At 40.2% G+C, this 20,344-nt stretch overlaps 1 protein-coding gene across 1 annotated transcript; it reads left to right on the top strand.

Moving 5' to 3' along the window:
- Window positions 1-210: 210 nt before the first annotated feature.
- Window positions 211-19,951, top strand: LOC122994670 (carboxyl-terminal PDZ ligand of neuronal nitric oxide synthase protein-like). Its single transcript, XM_044369485.1, has 10 exons — window positions 211-905; window positions 1,465-1,536; window positions 3,864-3,956; window positions 4,069-4,127; window positions 4,255-4,363; window positions 8,105-8,234; window positions 8,689-8,816; window positions 15,981-16,142; window positions 17,024-17,192; window positions 17,669-19,951. The coding sequence occupies exons 1-10, from the start codon at window positions 801-803 to the stop codon at window positions 18,199-18,201; spliced, it is 1,560 nt and encodes a 519-aa protein (XP_044225420.1). The 5' UTR covers window positions 211-800; the 3' UTR covers window positions 18,202-19,951.
- Window positions 19,952-20,344: the final 393 nt, after the last annotated feature.

Raw genomic sequence — 20,344 nt, 5'->3', positions numbered from 1 at the left:
AGTGTGTCAGCGCTGTGAGAAAAATCCACTAACACCTCCTGGCCTTTATGTAGAGGAGCTTCACCGAGTTAAGAGTATGTTATGGTGTCAGTTAATTAGGCTACAAGACCATTGATGTTCATTTAATGAATTGTTTTGTCAGAGAAATTTTTATTGTCTCTCTTTGTTTTTATATTCTACCTCTACTGTATATGTGCATGCTTTCTCTGAGATTATAGGCTACATTAATCCTCGGAGGAAACCAAGTGCCGTACAAGGACCCCTGGGGCTCCTGGAATCCACTGAGAGACCGTGATTTGGGGATTTGTTTGTTCCCTGCGATGCCACTAGATGTCATACAACCAAACACCAGCTGTAGCTGCTAATACAGTGTACAAGGAGAGTCTGTCTTCATTTATTAGATCTTAACCAGTTTAATGGCTAATAAACGCCCGCTGCTTCTGAATATTGATCACTCACTTTGATAAATTAGTGCCTAGATTGATGCCGCGGTGCTTCGAGGGGAAAAAAAGCAATCATGTGTTGACATCCGTGCGTCATCTGGACCCCGGCGGCGGCGCGTACCGCTACTCCGTCGTGCTTCCTCAGACCGGAGAGTGCACACATCGATCACCGATCAGCGCGTTAACTGAATCCATCAACCAATCAATCCGTTGCGACCGGCGCGACTCAACCCGGATGACCTCCAGAGAGTGAGGAGAGTGCGGAGGCAGCAGCGCCCGGAGGAGATGCGCATATCTGCAGGTCTCTAGCGCTGTCGTAAAACAAGTGTCGGGTACAAGTCAGCTATCATTTAAGCGATGCCAGGGGTAACCAAGTATAATTTAGTGGATGACGTGCATGATTTGAGGATCCCCATGCACAACGAGGAGGTGTTTCAGCATGGGGTCTGCTTCGAGGCAAAGGTAAGGACCCTCTTTGCAACAGATACTTTCTAGGTGGCAGGAGAGATTTCAGACATGAGGATCATAATGTGTCAAATCCTGAGGGCTGTATTCATGTAACTGCTACTAAAAATCAATGTTTTTGCAATGTTGTTGTTGGTGTTTTATTAATCTTGTTATACTTCATCTTTAATTTGCTTTGCATTACTTCGAATTTTTTTGTGATTTATTTATTTCTGATCTTATCCGCATGATGAATTGTTGCTTTAACTGACAACTCACATAATTTATTTCTCTTGTAAAATTTTGGACAACCCTGTCATGAGCGTAGATCAATTCTCTGACAGTTTCCACATTGTCAATGAAAGTTTGAGTCTTTGACTACTGGCATATCCGCAAAGTCAACAGTCCAAGTGATTTATCATCTCGCAGATGGGAATATTTCCAAAAAATGATGTGGAGGCTTTCAAAACCAGTACAACTGAAATAAAAAATCTGCCAGCACAGAGCTCACCGATCAATCAGTGCCAGTCAATCCCTCCAATTGCAAATCTTTCAATCTTTCTCTTACATTTTGCAGTACATTGGCAGTTTGGAGGTGGGTCGCCCCGGCAGCCGGATGGAGATAGTCGCTGCGATGAGGAGAATCAGAGTAAGACATGTAAATATGTAACTTCCCTGAACCATGCAGATGAACTTCACCCATGTGACTTCAGCAGTCATGACCCAACAGTTGATGGAGTGCATGCACATTAATCTTTTCTGTCTCTTGTGTTCTGTGTCTCATCATGAGCACAGTGCTGAGAAACATCTCCTCAGCATCCTCTTTACACTTAAATCACCGGCCTGCGTAAAACCACACACTCGGCAGATTCAGTGGGCTGTCAGGAGCCTTTTAAATCACAGCAGGATTCATAGGGCAGCTCTGATGTTACAGCTGACGAGAGATACAGCGTGCAGGTTTATGTGCGATACTGTTAAAATACTGGAAAAAACAACATCTCTCGAGCCTCCTCCTTTCAGACCAGACAAGGCCACTGACAACACTGCAATGCCTTGTCATTGCATATCACTGCAGTGTTACAGAAGCACAGAGAGGAGAGGATTTAGCTGCTTGTCAGCTGTTAGATCTAATCTAACAACCAAGTTATTGTGTCATTCGGAGGTCGGCTGCATCCACAGTGACAGCCAAGAGGGACTTAATCCTGATCCCTTGCACAGCGCGATATAATGGCCATTTGCCCTGTAGTGGCCGAGATTTTAATGATGCTGCCTGTTCGAATGTCCTCATTGGTATATTGTGCAAGAATCTCAATTATCTGTCTCTATAAACCTTTTGTTTTTCTGTTTTTACAATGCATTTTTCTTATAAAAGGGATTTTCTCCTGTACAGCAGCTCAACAGAAAAAAAATGTACCCACACAATGATTGAAGCCGGTATTGGCAAAGTGTGTATATTGTGCATTTTTCATCTCTCAAAAAGACAAACTTTAAATTGAATATGTGTATCATGTATGTAGAAGCAGACTTTGCAATGGGCTTTTCTGCAATGTTGCAACACAAAAATAATAAATTGGATAAACATGAAAAAAAGAAAACACATTAAGAAACAAATAGGTATGTAAATGAAAATACAATAAACAGCATGATATTAAATGTGGGCGAGATTTAAATTGATAACATAAAAGTCAGTCAGTAAAAGCATGGCTGTTAGTGAGCTCTGTAATGGCACAATAATTAGGAGTCTCTGCTTCTGGGCAGACACACACACAATGAATATTCAAAAGCTAACATGCCCTTAAAAGAGCCTGAAGTACTTGGAGTGGCTTTAGAGATACAACTAACAGTGAGTTGACCTAACCTGTAGAGTATTTGTTTGCTTGTGGGCAGCGTTAGCCTGAGTTAGTTTCAGGTGAATGTGCATGAAAATGTGGTGTGAACACTTCCTGTGTTCCACTTCATTGCCCTCTGACAGCGACATGTGTGTGTGGAGATGGATGACACTGTTGCCCCAGTTTAGGTAGGGACTGCATGGATAGCATTAGCCTAGATGAGACACTATGGGAGTTGTGTCCTTCACCTGAGCATCTACATTCCTGGCTGCATGGGGAGAAAAACTCCCACACAACAATAAGATGGATGATCTGGATAAGAGCGTATGACAAGAAATAAGAGCTCAGTGAACCTTCCTGCGAGGGGCTTTTCTTCTGCACAGGTCACAGGCTAATAGACAAAGTGCTCCAGATTCATTAGGGCTGAAGTCCCCATATATTACTTGCCATGTCTGTAATATAAATCCGTGAGATTTCTTTTATTCTAAGATTGACATCTTAGAATAAAAAAAAAGAGTGGGATGACGGGTCCAATCCAGCTGAAAATGAAAGTCAGCGTAGGGTTGTTATTTTTACACAAACAAAAAGAAAAGATGACAGAGAATATCCAAGACTGTCATCATGCAGAGAGCGGTGGCGGTTCATTCACTGAGGAAGGGATGGGTGATTTCACAGAACTTCATGTGATCAATTAATCATCTGATGTTGTTTTCAAAGCAAGGGGTGTTATTCCACATAAATCCTGGTTGTTCTTAGATCTCCGGGCCCTGATATTTGGAGTATGAGCCTTCAGTGGAGGCAGAGGGTACAGACTCGAGCATTAATCATGAAGAGGGATGAAAGTGTCCCAAACATGTCTACCTCCCTGTGGGAAGTCGGCCTTTGAAAGCTTAAACAGCTCTCAGAAAAAGAAACTGACAGTGTCTCAGTGTTTACTCAATCTCAGATTTCCCCTGAGAAGAAGATAGTCGTACAGAGTATCCTTCTGTTGGTATGATCCCTTCTCTCTTTTCCAATGTATCATTTATCTTGTGTAAAGAGCCTTTTGTCAGTGGGACCATGTAATATTTAGTACAAGCCACGCCACTTTTGACTTACTTTTTTGCCGACCATGAATGTTAATTTGAATATCGTTCTTCCTCCACAGTATGAATTCAAACTGAAGAAAATAAAGAAAAAGAAGGTCAACATTGTTGTATCAACTGATTTTGTCAAAGTGATTTTACGCAAAAAGAAGAAGGTCAGTCCTGTAAAATACCATTTTATTTAATCACATACCTTGAACTGTATCTGTTGTCTTGTAAAAACACATTTCTTGCTGTCAATTCTTGTGTTTTTTAACGTTGTGACAGAGAAAAGGGTGGACATGGGATGAGAATACAATCTTGGTGACACAGGATCCCATCTACAGGTAGGCCCTTTTGATGATATTAAATGAAAAACAAGGAGACGATAACCAGGGAGCTCTAACCAACTCAATAAGAAACCTAATCAAAAAAACAACCGACCTGATCCCATGTAATGCCTTGCCTCAACAGGATCTTCTATGTCTCACATGATGCTCAAGACTTAAAGATCTTCAGCTATATAGCAAGAGATGGACAGAGCAACATTTTCCGCTGCAATGTCTTCAAATCTAAGAGGAAGGTAAGTTGAATTCCCTGATAAACTGAAAATGATGAAAGGATAAGTCTGGTGATATTCTATATTTTTCTTATTGTCAATAAATCAAAATAAAAGCTGAATCCAACAATGAATTAATCCTATTAACAAGCATTGTCTGTGTAGCTGACATATTCCTCTGTGCCATAAAGCCAAATTGTTGTCAAAAAACTACTCAAAATCAATTAGCCACATTTTTTCACTGAGTGGCACTGTTTATTTTGAGTCATCTCATGTGCAGCATCATGCGTCTGTAAATACTCACTAAAGAACCAAATTTACAGCTGAAATTAGCCCTACTCCAGAGTCAGCAGTGTTTGTTTTTGGAAACTATTTTGCCTTTTTTTAATAAAAGTACTGTATATATTGTTGACATTATCTGAAAGGAATAGTCCAACATCTTGGTAAATACGTTTTTTTTTTAAGCTTTCTTTTAGAGAATAGATGAATAGATTGATACCACTCTCATGTCTGTACACTAAATATGAAGCTACATCCAGCAGCAGGTTAGCTTAGCTTAGCATAAAGACTAGAAACAGAGGGAAACAACTAGCCTGGCTCTGTCCAAAGACAACAAAATTCACTTACAAGCACCTCTAAAGTTCACTAATTAACCATTATTGTTGTATTATGTGGGGTTAGGTTGTCACCATTAGGTTACACTTTGGTTTTTGTATGGGCTACCTGTTTACCCCTGCTTCTAGCTGTGCTAAGCTTAGCTAACCAGCTGCTGGCAGTAGCTTTATATTTAACATTAAGACACAAGAGTTGTATCAATCGATGTTCCCATCTAACTCTCGCCAAGAATTAAAATTTTCCAAAATGCCAAACTTTTCCTTTTTTAATGTAGTTGGTAGGAATGAATGTGCTTGGGCCTGAGAGCAACAGGACAGACATGGGGATTTGCAAAGTACTGAGAGACGGACTAACACATCGTTGGTTTTGGTCTTTTCATTAAATTTGTTGACAATAATAAAAGTATAGAATATATCCAGCTTCATTCTTGAAGTGGACTGCAAACAAATGTGAACTGCAGTCAGTCTGTCATTGAATTTTGGTTTTCAGCTGAAAGCTCTGTATATTATTCAAATGATGATTTTATGCCCGTTGTCTCACATGTATGGCCAGTTATTCTGCGTTGTGGTGAAATGCTCATGAAAATGAAAGGCATGTTCTTATACACATATCTGCATATCAAGCAGAGCCAGTTTTTTCCTCAATGACAAAGACAGAGCATCAGCGAGGTTGACTCCCATCACTTCACCATGGATACCAGACAGACAGTGACTTAGCTGAAGCTGAATACTAATCATCCTGGTGGGAAGAGAAAAGAGGAGGGGGTTTTTCATTCTTCAGTTAAAGACATTTTCAACACTGCTGAACGAACACCCACCTCATTGTCAGGGACACGGCCAGCGGTGCCGCACTGCCTCCCCAGGGCTGCAGAGCTTTATCTGGGTGTTGCAGACCAAGCATGTGGCTGAGTAGGAGGAGATGGACCTGCTGATAAGAGGAGATTTGATTTATTTTCATCACTGCATGCTGCGGCCCAGCAGGGCTTACATGTCAGCTCAGTACATCCATAGAGCATAGAGCTTTGTGTTTAGCCCTGGGAGGGCTGGCTGTTTTACTTGACAGTTTTAAACCAAAATTAAATTTTGTATTGACGGGGCAAAATAACTTTTTCTTACTCTGTGTGTTATTTCTTTATGCTATTTCACATTGAACTTGTTTGAACTACTTTCAAGCTTGAGTTGAGATATTGACTGAATGCCTTAGGGCAGGATGATCCTTCAGAGGCAGACAATAATAAATTCATTTTGATGCTGCTTTTGCCACTGTTCAATTTAAAAAGAACACAAAACCTCACCTCTAGTGAGATTGAGGAAGGATATGGTGGATTAAGTTTAATTCCAGTGGATTTAGTATGCTGCCACTGGACTGCATATAAGGGCTTTAGGAAAAAAAGAAACCTTGAAATCAGTCAGGAGATCAGGGAAGTGCGGGCGTCTCACAGGCCATGTTGACTTTTCTTTCCTGTGAGTGCAGCTTAAGACACATCAATACCCATATTTAAGCCAGAACAACAGTGAATATTTAATCTATTTAGTATTAATATTTTACAGATTTTTTAAAAAGCCCTTAAAGACAATAGAACAATACCACCAACAGTTTGTTTTTAATTAATCAAATTATTTTCTTGATTCATCTTGCTGCTGGTCTATAAAATAATGAAAAATACCTCTCACGCTTCCTCAAAACCACTTCAAATTGATTGTTTGGTCAGTCAACACAACCTAAAGGTATTTATATAAGACAAAGAAAACTGTGAATCCTCTCAAATGAAAAGCAGAAACGAGGTAATGTTTAGAAAAGCTTGAAAAATGACTTAAACAATTAATCAATTATCAAAATAGTTGCAGATCCATCAACTAATCAATTCACAAGTTAAATAATGCCAAAACCTTGATTTAAGATCATAATGAAAATACACTCAAGTGAGCTAAAAACAGTACATATTTTTTGGAAATGTGTTTAGAAATAGCTTTAATGTCATTTAAAGGAATATTTGGAAATTTCGGGAACAACACTTACCGTTTTGTTTTGGGTTTTTTTTCAATCAATACCACTCTCATATCTGTGCCTTATCTTAGCTTCACATCAAAGCTGGAAACGGCGGGAAACAAATAACAGGTTAATCCTTGATGTTTTTTCACTTTGTTCAGACTAAGCAAACAAGATTAAATCTTTTGAATTAGCTCTAGTGGTGCTTGTAGACTTTAACACAGAGCCAGACTAGATGTTGTCCCCCTGTTTACAGTCTGTATGCTAAGCTAAGCTAACTGTCTGCTGGCTGTAGCCTTACATTTACCAGACACATAGAGGAGTGATATTAATCTTCTTATATTGCAGATTTCAGGAATGTCAAACTATTCCTTTATTATCACTGAAGTATTTTTGTTTAGGTCTTTTTCACATAATGTAAATAAGTCAGTTTCTCATTTTTCATCACAAATGTTGTGTATCAGGGCTTTATGTGACTCATCATAGAAATAACTTGGATATAAACAGGATTAAAGTAAAATTGAAAATGTTACTCCTGAGTGAACAGGCTGCATATACTGTAAATCATCTGTAACAGAACTTTAGAATCCAGAAGCTATTTTTTCAGTTTTTGCAAATGAAACCATCTCTGATGGATGACCTGGCGATGCAGGTACACCTACTGAGCCTCCTGCAATAACAACAAACTTATCTTCACTCCCTCTGCCATCAAAGCTACTTGCCTCTGAAATGGACCAATCCATCACTATGACAGCAGAATATATGCAGAGCAGATAGACAAGGACAAGCAGCTGAAGCTCTGTGTTCATAACTTTAATTTGGTCTCTATCTCTGCTCCTGTTTGCTCCCTCCATCCCCCCTCTGTCTTCGTTTTTCATCTCCCTCTCTGCTCCAACATTCCCCATTTTCTCCCTTATTCGCTGTGTGTATTTTTCATCTGCTTTCTTGTTACCTGCACACAAATGTATGTACCTATCCACTTTCTTCCTGCACAATTCCTCTGGCACCTCACTTTCTCCCCTGCTGGGTTCCTTCATTTTTTGCATCCTGCCTTACTGTGCTCTTGCTGCTACTTTCTCCCTCCCCTGCTCTCAAAACCCCAACACACACGCTGCCACACATACACACTCTCGCTCGTTTTATCTCTGTCCTCCCTCCCAGTCTCAGGCCATGAGGATTGTGCGGACGGTGGGTCAGGCATTCGATGTGTGTCATCAGCTGACCCTGCAGCAGAAATCTGACGACCAGGAGGATGAGGAGGGGAAGGCGGACGAGTCTGAGGCAGCGCCAGGTGATTCACACCTACACACAAACACACAAAATTATATCCACAAATCCAGTCCCTTCCCCGTTCTCCTTCTGCAACAAACTCAATCTCCTTTTTTTCTCCTCACACAACAACACACACAAACTCCCCAGGACCTCTCTTCCTCTCTCCCTCTTGCTTTCTCTCTCACACAAATGAAAACACCTGAGAGCCTGCAGAAACAAACACACCTCCCAGAGAAAAGATGTCATTATCCTCTGCCAATAGTGTTTTTTAGCAGCTTTCCATGCTGCAGCCACAGATTGGTTTTGGTGAGTCGTGCGGGCCATTGATCAAAGACCTTGCTCATGTGGGGCTCTGCCAGCTCTTTGCCCGCTGCTGCTGTCACTGCCTCCAGATATGTTGCACACTATAAAGCTCAAAGTAAAAAGACAGCATTAAAAAATCCCCCTCCTATACCTATCTGGTCTCTCCACAGCTAAGAAGAGATTTGCATTGTCAGAGGAGACCGACCTTGAAGCCACAACAGAGGAGAGCATTGAGTGTGTCTCTTCATCAGACCTGGAGAAGAGCAAAAAGGACGAGGCCCTCGGTAACGACGGGAAGGTAGAAGATATAAGTTGTCCTTGATCGTTTCAGTCCCACTATTTTCTCACTCCTTTAGAAACATAGAAGGTTATATAAACACTAAAGCACAGATTGTGTCCTGCAGAGTGTAGTTTATGGACACCTCATGGCACCACTCTGTAGCTAACAAATATTATCATTATCAACGAATCTGTAGATTATTTTTTCATTGGTTTAATTGTTTGGATTGAAGTGTCAGTGAAAAATGCCAAAACCCCAAAATAACATTATAGCATTTTTGTTTTAAAAAAATTACTTAAAGGGGCACTTCCTCAGATTACTCATCTTGAGGAGTGCTACTCACCTTGTGAAAACAGTAATGTCCTCTGGCTCTGGAAGAAGCATTTCTTTTGGGCCCAAATCTCGATTTGGATAACTCTACAGTATAACAGAAGGCCAGCTATACAAACTGGGGATGTGGCGTTTAAAAGAAGTGGGTGTTTACCAGGCAGGGAGAGTCTAATGCTAAGATGCTATATGTTGCATCATAGGAAATATAGGAACTTGACCACTTCCTTTAATCTGTTTCTTCTTAGTCAGTCAACATTATGTTAATGTAAAACTAAATAGCTGAAGTACCCTTTAAAACAATTAATCAATTATCAAAATAGTTGCAATTAGTTATTTCTCAGCCAATTATTTCAGCTCAACTAAAATGCAGCATCCTAAAAACTTTTAATGCCTATAATTCCTGAAACTGGACTGATTTATTCTCCTTCTTCCACCCAGTCATGACACAAAACTTTATTATTAGATCATTCACTTTGTCCCATTTGCAGTCGCATGTTCAAGAAACATCTGAGAATAAACAAGATGTGGTTTAGCAGAACATATTTTTTCCAATATTTTTGAAAAATTTTCATTTAAAATATCAGAAATGTCCTGTAAATAAATCATTCTGGGAGGTTCACAGCTCACACAGGGGTATGATGAAAGTTTGGTCTCATAAGGAGTAGTATGAAGAAAACACAGCTGAAGGATGTATAGGGAGCAACCGTGTCTCTAAGGGTTGTTTGTGAAGAAATGCTACACAAGGCTCTTCAATATTGATGAGATCATATGATTTATTGATGAAAACGCAGCAAGATTTTCTCACACTGCTTCACTAATCCTGCAATGTCAGACAAGCAGATATCTGCTGTCTGATATTTGTCAGCTTATTTTCCATATCAGTCTCTGTGGAACTGTTGGTTTATTACCTGAGAGAGAAAACTAGTGTTTTGCTGGCGACTGGTTAATTGGTTTGAATTGAATGGATATTAGATCTAATTACATGGTCATCTGAGAAGAAGGAAATCAGTTTTATATTTTCATTATTTAATTCTGCCACAATATTTCATATGTCCAGATCTCATGAGCAGTTTCTCCCTCTTCAATGTGTAATTTGAAGGTCAAGTGTCCTTCACAGTCCAATATTAATGACAAGAGAGTCCACCATATTGATCTCCTGTCTCAGATAGGACAGATAGGCTGTGTCCTTCATGGTCTCTCTTCCCACTGCAGCACTCTAACATAATTGTGTCATAATTCCTGTATAGTCCAACTATCCAATGGCAGTCGGTCCAGTCAATCTATAGATCTATTTATAGATGCCGCTGATCAAATCCCCATTAGGACACTCTCTTCACAATTAGATTGAGTGATGCTACTCTATATTTTGTAATACAGGCGAGATGTCTCTTTGCTATAACTAGCATTTGCTCATGAAATGTACAGAATGACTCATTTATAATGTTTGTGTTGTGGATAAAGTGCCCACCTCTTTAAATTACAAAATACCAGTTTGAAATGTAAATTTTAAAGGTGTCCTGTGGAGTTTTCTTGTAAACAAACAAAAGTTAAGTTTACATTGAGCGTTACTCTCCGAAACACATTATGTGTATACTTGAGACCTAACAAAAGTGTTGAATGCATTTTTTTTCTCATAAAAAATTTGCAAAGCCGATTGTAAGTATTTTAAATCCTGCATGTTTACTAGCATGCAGTCTTCCACTTCCCTGCCCTTGCTGACACATTGCTGCAAGTCTTGGCACATTACAGACACCTGTAGATCATTGGCAGTAGTGTGAAACCATTGGCAGGACTGTGCCATCCTCATGCCTGCATGAGACAAACAAAACAGGGACACACTCATGAAAAAATGCTCCATAGTGCTACTAGAGGTCTGAAACTCCACAGTATACCTATATTCACTTACAGCAGATATAAAGCAGCAATAACCAGTATTTTGATATTAACATTGGCTCACATGACGTGTAATGTGAAAGGGATCAGTCATAGTGATGAACCTACAAATCATTGTTACTAGACTCTGCAGTTCCTCTCAGCATTACAGAGCGTTTTAGCATATTTTAGCCCATTGTTTTGGTTTTAACTGTAAATTCATCAAGGGGCCAGACACAGAACTCCAAATGAATACTAGTGTTGCTACATAAGTCAAGTGAAGTCAATTTATTCATAGGGCACGTTTAAAAACAACAGAAGTTGACCAAAGTGCTTTACAGAGAGATTAAATTATGGGATTATTTGTTTGATGATCACAATCAAACAAAAACACAGGATCAAAATAATAACACAGACATAAATAAGACAGAAAATCAAATAAAATCACAACACAAACAGCATTGCACAGGTGACAAATGAAATACAAAAAAATATAAGCCAGAGTGTCGTCAGGCATGTCTTCATGATGACAATTGAGAGGCTAAAGAGAAGAGATGGGTCTTTAGGCGGGTTTTAAAGCCATCAATGAAGGGGGAAGATCTAATTGTTAGTGGCAAACTATTCCACAATTTAGGGCCAACAACTGAGAATGCTCTATCACCTTTGGTTTTTAAGTGGGTCTGTGGAATGGAGAGCAGTGATTGGTCAGCAGATCTGAGGGGTCTGGAGGTGGAATAGGGGATGAGCAGTTCAGAGAAAATCAATTCTGTACTTCACTGGTAGCCAGTGAAGAGGGGCCAGTACAGGGGAGAGATGGCCTCTCTTCTTGATACCAGTTAGGAGTCTCACTGCTGCATTTTGAACCAGCTGCAGGCGAGATAGGGCTGACTTACTAATCCCTACATAGAGAGAATTGCAGTAGTCGAGGCAAGAGGAAATAAAAGTGTGAACTAAAGACTCTAGATCTTAATTGACAGGAAGGATTTTAACTTTGCAAGTGATCTAAGATGGAAGAAGCCAGTGATGATGACTGAGTTGGTTTGTTTATCAAAATTTTAAACCAGAATCAAAATAACACCAAGATTTCTTGCGTGGGACTTTACATTCAGTGGCAGAGGCCCAAGGGCATTGAATGTGGTTGTGGAGTTGTCTGCAGGGCCAAAGACCTCGGTTTTATTCTGGTTTAGCTGAAGGAAGCTTTTTGCCATCCAGGATTTACATCCTTAATGCAATTTAGGAGGGAGTTAACACTGCATGGATCACAAGGTTTCAGTATTAGGTTTCAGTACAGCTCGGTGTTGCCTGCATAACAATGGAAGGGGATATTATATTTTCTGAAAATGCACCCCTAAAGAAGCATATACAGGGAAAGCAAAATGGGGCCTATTACGGATCCTTGTGGTACTCCACAGGAGATGGGTGCATTATTACATTATCAATTCTATCAGAGGCTGATCAGTCTTGGAGGAAGGAGGCAAACCACTGAAGGGCCTGTCCCTGAATGCCAACAACTTGGTTCAGGCAGTCCAAGAGGATGGAGTGATCGACCGTATCAAAGGCAGCCAAGAGATCTAAAATAATTAAAATAGTGTAATATCCTGAATCTAAAGACAAGAACAAATCATTTGTCACCCTCAGGAGAGAGGATTATGTGCTATGTAGCGTTCTAAAACCTGATTGAAATTTGTCCAGTATGCTGTGTTTGTCCAAGAGGGAGATGAGTTGACTGAAAACTACTAAGAATTTTGGATAAAAACAAGAGCTTTAAGATTGGTTGATAATTATCAGGAACAGACCGATCTAAGTTAGGTTTTTTGATTAGAGGGTGACTTTAAAGCAAGCTGGGACATAGCCATAGACAAAGAGAGCTATTAATTATTGATAAAATGCTAAGCCCAACAGTGTCCAGCACTTCCTTAAGTAGGCGTGGGGGAATAAGGTCTAAGGGACATGTACAAGGTTTCATATGTGAGATAATATGTGTCAAAGAGGAGAGAGAAAATGGTTCAAAGTTGGTGAGAACTGAGGAGCATGAGCTTAAATCTGACAGATCATAGGCCGTTGGTGAGATCTGAGATTGTATAGTGTCAAGTTTACTAGTAAAGAATCTTAGGAAATATTCACAGGTATCCGATGTTGCTTCATGACAGTTTGTGACTGCAGGGTTGCGTACTTTATTTATTGTATTAAATAAAACTTTGGGTCTATGGACATGTTTGAAGATGATGTCAGAAAAATATTTGGTTCTCTCTGCTTTGATACACTGTTGATATTTAGCAAGACAGTATCTCAGATGCTGGTAAGACACTTGGAGTTTATCTTTTTTCCATTTACGCTCCACTCTCTCTGCTTTCCTGCCTAACCACTTTGATTTTTGCTTTTCTAACTTTATAAGGTGCAGTTGAGTCGAGAATATTGGTGCAAGTGCAATTGAATAGTGTGACCAGTTCTTCTGTGCCCAGACCAGCAGGGGGAGCTTTAATGAGAGCAGAGGAGAAGGCATCTGAGAACTGCCTGGTGGTGAGAAGGGTAATAGACCTGGAATAGTTTCCTCCCATACTGTGTTTAGGAGTCTGGGAGGGGGAGGAGTGAGGTGGAAAATATAATGGGCCAATGATCAGATTAGCTGACCTTGTTTATCTGGACATTGGGCACTGGCATGCCAGAAATTAAGATAAAGTCAAGAATATGACCATGTACGTGAGTAGGACCCATGACTAACTGGGTAAGATTGAAAGAGTCAATTAAATGTAGAAAACCCTGAACAAGTGGGTTAGATGGACAGCAAAAGGGAATGTTAAAATCATCACTAATTAAAAGGTTATCACAAAAGACAAAAAGTCAGAGAATTAATCAATAAAAACCTTGTTGAATTAGGGGATCTATATATACATGCACAAAGTATTGGAATTGACTGTTAGATCTTACACAGCAGTCATTCAAAACTTGTATATTCATCAGTTGACATGGGTTTATTAAAAATCATAGCTAGACCCCCACCACAGCCAGTAAGCCACAGTGAGTTTAAAAAAATTGTATTTTGGAGGACACAACTCAGAAAAAGAGCTGATTTCACCATGTCTTTACCAGGTTTCAGTGAGAAATAAAATTCAAATTTATGGGTTAAAATAAAATCATTTAAAATGAAGGACTTGTTGGAACGTGATCTGACATTTAAAAGCACTATTTTTTGCAAGAGGTGCCACCTGGGGGGTATGCAAAATGGTTTCCATGTGATTGGATGAAATACGGATCAGATTGCATGTGTTGGAAACAGTAGTGTGGCTGTACTGCTGACAATATAACCTGGTAGTATTTCTACTTATTATTCGTACTGATATACTGGCATTCGTAGGGGGAGTGGAGCCTCAAGAACATAGCCCAGACTCTTTGGCTGTGTGAACTGGAACCAACACTATGAGTTAAAGGGCTTGGGCTGAACAGACATCATTTAAGGGATGATTAAAAGGGGGTGATGTGTCACTTTTGTGTTTACAGCTTGTTTCCACTGCCCAACATGGCCAAAAAAGCAGTTTCAACTTAACTTAATTAAAAATTTAAAAAACTGTTAAAACAAGTATTTTGGGTGTCTGACTGCTGTGAAGTAACTTTAAGATATTTCCATCTTCAGCTTGTAAAATGGCAGAAGAAACAGATTTAAGGCTCTAAGGTTTTAGTAAATTTTCTGCTTTAGTGTCAGGACCAAGCATTTAAAGAAATTCTTCTTTCAACGGTGCACTCATTGCATTGCCTATAATTCAAGCAGAAATCTATCACAGAATCAAGCCGCAATACAAAATCCTCCATCAACGTCTGCCTCAATAGAGCAGAATGCAACTGCAAACTCTGGATTGATCTGCCTCTGGTGTGAAATGTTTAAACAACTTGACATGGTAGATAAAGTATAGATCTTTCTCTCTCTATCCTCATGATTCATCAACTATAAAAACTCACTAAACCTCACTCAGTCCACCTGCACACACATGCAACACAAAGAAACCTATTTTCTGTGCTGTTATGTCATTTTGGGAAAAGATGGAAATCACCAACCAAAGTGTGAATTGAAAGGTGCAAATTCAGGCAGAGGGGGTACACAAAATACATACAGTTCAGTTTAACGTGTCATCACAACACCTTGAAAATCACCTAATGATGTTATCTAGTAGTTTAAGCACTCATGGATTTTTCCTTCAAGATGAAAACAGACAGACTCGATGCTGCCAGTGCAGTGTCTCTTGGCTGTTCTCTCCCTGAGGGCCTCAGACTGACGGGCTGACTGTCAGTTTTTTAACAACTTCTTCAGATGTGTTTCTACACACAAGCTCTCATATGTTTGTTCATTCCACTTTTACTCCATTATTTAGGTTTGTTGGTTATACTACATCACCGATTACAGTACTTTCACTTATATCTACTGTACAGCTCATCCACAGCCATATTCCTCTTGCTGTGATGTATTGTCTCTTTGTTTACTTTGTTTTAAAGTGGTAATATGCAAGATTATGGCAGCATCTTTGCTGCCAAGCGCCCGCTGCTAAGAAAGTTTTCCACTGCACTGTCCAGGAATGATGTAGCAATCAACTTCAGGGCTCCAGCAGCTTTTTCCCTGTATTTATTTTATTGAAACTTGAATGTCTGTGGGTGGTGCTCCTGTTTCTATTTGTTCATGGAGGCTATGATCACTGTAACTACCCAGGCCTTCTTCTGTTGATTCCAAACCAACCACATTTGTGGTATTTGGTATCAATCAATCTTCGGTGTTGCAGAGGATTTTCCTGGAACTCCTTTCAGACACTAGTGTTTAGAACATCAAATGTACGTCTTTCATGAGCTTGTCACGGGTGAAGTCGTTCATCAATTGGACATTTAATGAAAATATCACACTATTTAATATCACAATATCAAGGCTTTGACTTTACTTTAACATTTTTCATGCTATTAAAAGTAGCAGTGCCAAATTTACTGTCATCTCTGCTTTAGGAATCTGATGACCCCTCTCTTCTGCTGAGCTCCCCCATCCTCGGAGCCTCTGTGTCAGGTCAGTCGGCAACAGAGGCTCCCTGCTCTGCAGACCACCAGGTCCACCTCCTTCAGAAACAACTGCAGCAGCAGGAACAGCAGGCACTGGCAGCTTCTGCACAGGTACTGATAACACTGGACAGTTTTTTTTCTTGCTTTAAGAGGAACAGTTTCCATGATATACACTTCTCTTTTTTTGTTGAGGATGAATTGAATTTTAAGAGCATGTTTGTTGATGATTTCCTGACTAACAAAGGCACAATTATAGCTTTGCCCTCAGTAATATGTACATTCAAATTCTTGAATTAAAATCATAGTAAAACTTAATCTGGCGTAACACAAAACTTTCTGTAACAGTGACCACATTAATAAAACGAAAATCTGGCAAGTTAGTGAAAAACCCCAGGATTCACACTTTCTCATCTTATGTGGAGAATGATGACGATAATGATTCACTATTTCCCTTTTCAATCAGTGATGTGTTATTTAGGGTGTTGTGAGGAGTTTTTATTATTGCATTTTCATCTCTTTGATACCTCTAAACTTTTATACAGTCTAACATCAAATTAAATATGCTTTTGAAGGCCCTTGAAGATTTGAAGCAAACTGTTTTTGAGCTGTAGACTTTTTGAATCACTTTGAATCACAAGTTGATCCATAAGGCTGATGTGTTGCTTTCAGTCTGTCTCTTCTAATGCAGTTTCTGATGAAAGCAAAGCATTCCCTCAAAGTCATTAATGCGCCAAAGAGGGAATCTGTAGACCTAACAAAAACCCAAACTGAAGAGTAAGTGTGGAATTTCATTAGCAGATTGCCTCTTAACAACAGTAATAATTGAATGTTTCTAGTTTGGATAAAATCGCATTTTTAAAAGAAAATCTTAGGAAATAATAATGAAAGCTAATTGGGCTATGTCTCTCTTATACAGACTGATCCTTTTCTCTTTGTGTCATGTGTGCAATATTGTCTGAGTTAGTTTTTTAACTGTCTGTTGGTGTATTCAGGTGCACGTGCTCCAGGAGCAGTTGTCGGTGGAGGTGTGTGCTCGAACCGAAGCCCAGACGAGAGTTCAGAGGCTGCTGCAGCAGAACACGGACCTGCTGCAACACATTTCCCTGCTGGTCAAACAGATCCAGGAACTGGAGCTCAAAGCTGCAGGGCGTTTAACATCTAGTGAGTGGAAATCTGCTTTAATCTCCACTTACTACTCAACTTTCTTTTTCATATACAGTATATATTTCTATTTTGTTTCTTTATTTTCATCACATTTCCTCCCCATATTATATGCCATCCAAAAATCATCCTGTTTTCTCCGCACATTTTTGCCTCTCCCCTCTCCTTCCTGTCTTCATGGCTCCTTTTCTCATCCACTTCTGGCAGACAATTAATTATCCCCATGGCACCCTTCTCTGTGGATTCAGTGCTGCTCTCTGCTCTCGCCTCCTTGAATGTAGCTAGTCGGGATATTCTGCTGTATAGCTATGAATTATCAAATCCTGTTAGCATAGACGTCATCCCACTCTGTATAATCTCATCTGCTTTGCTCAGACCTCTCTTGAAATGTCTTGCTTCTCTGTTTACATGTGATAACTACTTTTTCTCTCTGTACTTTGATCTTTATTCTAATCTCTTTTTTCATTTATCCTTAGTGGGCTCCCAGGACAGTCTTCTGGAAATCACTTTCCGTGCCAAGCCCCCCAGCACGCCCCGTGAACCTCTCACCCCCTCTTCATCTACAGGCCCCTTAGCATCTCAGTCCCAGCACCAGATTAGTGACAGTGCCTGGGTCTCCCCCCTCCCTGGGCCCTGCTCTCCAGGCACCATGGGCACTGACACCAGTCTTCTGGGGCTCAGCGGCAGCGGAGTTCGGCTTGAGTGCTTCCGTTTCTCGTTCCGGACGCCGGACAACCAGGAACAAGGCCAGGAAACAGGGGAGACTCCCAGCGATGGAGCCCCAGATGACAGTTCGCTGCTGAGGGATCAGGTCTTGGGAGCCCTGGAGCTGCTCCGGTTCAGGGAATCAGGGATCGGATCAGAGTACGAATCGAACACAGATGAGAGCGACGACCGGGACAGCTGGGGGCATGGGGAGGGAACGGGGGGCGAGGGTGCCGCTCGACTATTGAACGTGTTGAATGCAGAGGGTCTACCGGACTGCTTAGGAGATGAGATGGCTGTGTAGTGGTGCTCTTAAATCTGCAGTAGCCAATTTTACACTTAACACATAAACCCCAATAAGAAAAAGGTGAAATTCAGAATCTGAAGGACTTCATGACCCAGAAATCATGCATTGTGACAGTAAACTGCATTGCCTGCAGATATAAATTAAGGTGGCTGAGAGTGAGTCCAGCTGGAAAGAGTGCTCGCTTGACACATTTCTGAAGAAAGTTTTGATTTTGAGTTGGGTTTAGATTTTTCACTTCCTGTGCACTGAAAAGATGTGACTTACAAAATTGTATCATAAAACATGAATGATAAATGTTCATAAAAACAAGCTTGAAACTAGACATCACATGATTAACACATGTGCAATTTCAAAGATAAATGTACACACCAAATAATATAAGTAATAATAATAGCCTACAGAGTTCTGAATAACCATAAAGATGTTCAAGCTTATTTTTATTAAATCATTCATGTCTTTATCATATAAATTTATATAAAGAGCACAGTTATCAGTCCAAATTTTTTGTGAGTGAAGTTTCATGAGTTCTACACCACATACAGTGTATGTACTATACTGTAACTAGGAAATCATACCTTCAGCATCACCATTTTTGTTTCACAGCTCTATTGCAGTTCCAGTTTGTGATGTAGGCTGAAAAAAAAACGTGCGCAATACAACTTTGGCAAGGTTTTCAAACATTGAGACTGTCACAGACTGTCAGATAGTTTAAACACTGTCAGGCTCTGTCTCTCTGTGTCTGGTATGTGTTAAATAACGTACATGTGTATGTTGAAAATTGATGTACCTTACAAACGTTTGGTTCCCTGCCTTGGTGCCATCGCCACCTGCTGGGCTTGTTTCGCTGTGGTTGTGTCTGTGTTAATGGATTTGTGACACATCTGGCATGGACATTGTCATGTTTGTTCTTTTCTAATATGAAGAAAAAGACTCCCTCGCCAAGTCTGTCTGGATATGCTGACACATTTTTTGGAGTGTGAAAAGTAAAACGTTGGCTGTGCTTGCTTTGACACTTGATCTGTAATTACACACAATGAGCATGTATGCCTAATAGATTTTGTCCCTTTTCAATACATTGTATATAATTTGATCAACTTTGATGCAAGGCATAAAATACTTGGCATGATTTTATTCATACTGTTCTTTATCCTGTTTATTATGAAGTACATTTTCCGATTAGTCAAGCAATGCTGTGTCTCAGAGGGGATCATCACACTGTGTGCAGGTGCTGCTACAAGCTTATTTGTGCTGCTTAAAAATGTAGCCACCACATAATGTAAGTATTATTTATTAATGCAGTACTGCAGCAGCGATAAACTGCTGCGTCACTGTTGCTCCAACCTTACGAGGAACTGTTAAGAAAGTCCTCAAGTACCTAGTCGTGGATAGATGGAAGCGTCTGAGACTTCTGCACGCCTTCATATTCTCCTGGCCAGCTGTCGCACCAGTTCTACTGTGCTGACTGCGAGCCAACTCTTTGAATCACTGAATTGGGGACGTGTCTTTGAGCTCTTTCCAAAATCGATTAATCTCTTCCCGGCCCTCCTCTCTCCCTCTTCCTCTCCCCTCCCTCACCTTCCTCCCCTCTGTTCCCTGAAGCTCGTTACCTCTTTCTCACTCTCTTGCACTCACAATCTGTCTGCTGTATCCATCTATCAATATTTCTCTGTCAAGGTTATGTCTGTTCACATGAAGTGTACTAAAAATGAAAGTGCACTTACATCGATGTATCTCCTCGTGGAATAAAATGCCCTTTCTCAAATGCTGTCTGGTGTCATGGTATATCCAGTGCATTTTGTGTGAGTTAATAATTGCTGAGATGTATCCGTTCAAACTGAAAAAATATCCTAATAATAAGCAGCACCATTCCCTGGGTTGACCTTTCAAAGCATTTTCCTTGTTAGTATTTATTACTGGTTGAGAAAATGGGATATGCACATGCAGAAGGTCTTTTGTGAGGCTCTCTATCATCATTACAGATACACCAGCTGTGGTTGTTGCACATGTTCAGCATCCGTCAAGCTCACTGTGTGTGCAGACAGCAGCCGCTTGATGTAACGCTGCAGACAAGCTGGAAAATATGAAGAATATCAGCCATTACTCACCCACCTCCAGCCACAACACCCTGCAGCTCTGCTAG

The sequence above is a fragment of the Thunnus albacares genome, chromosome 12, assembly GCF_914725855.1.
Source record: "Thunnus albacares chromosome 12, fThuAlb1.1, whole genome shotgun sequence".
NCBI lineage: Eukaryota > Metazoa > Chordata > Actinopteri > Scombriformes > Scombridae > Thunnus > Thunnus albacares.
This window is presented reverse-complemented; position numbering and strand designations above follow the sequence as displayed.

Excerpts from the sequence above, each read along its gene's own strand:
- LOC122994670 (XM_044369485.1), top strand. The coding sequence starts at position 801 with ATGCCAGGGGTAACCAAGTATAATTTAGTGGATGACGTGCATGATTTG. Across the intron at positions 906-1,464 it reads GGGTCTGCTTCGAGGCAAAG|TACATTGGCAGTTTGGAGGT; the intron begins GTAAGGACCCTC and ends TACATTTTGCAG. Across the intron at positions 8,235-8,688 it reads CGAGTCTGAGGCAGCGCCAG|CTAAGAAGAGATTTGCATTG; the intron begins GTGATTCACACC and ends GTCTCTCCACAG.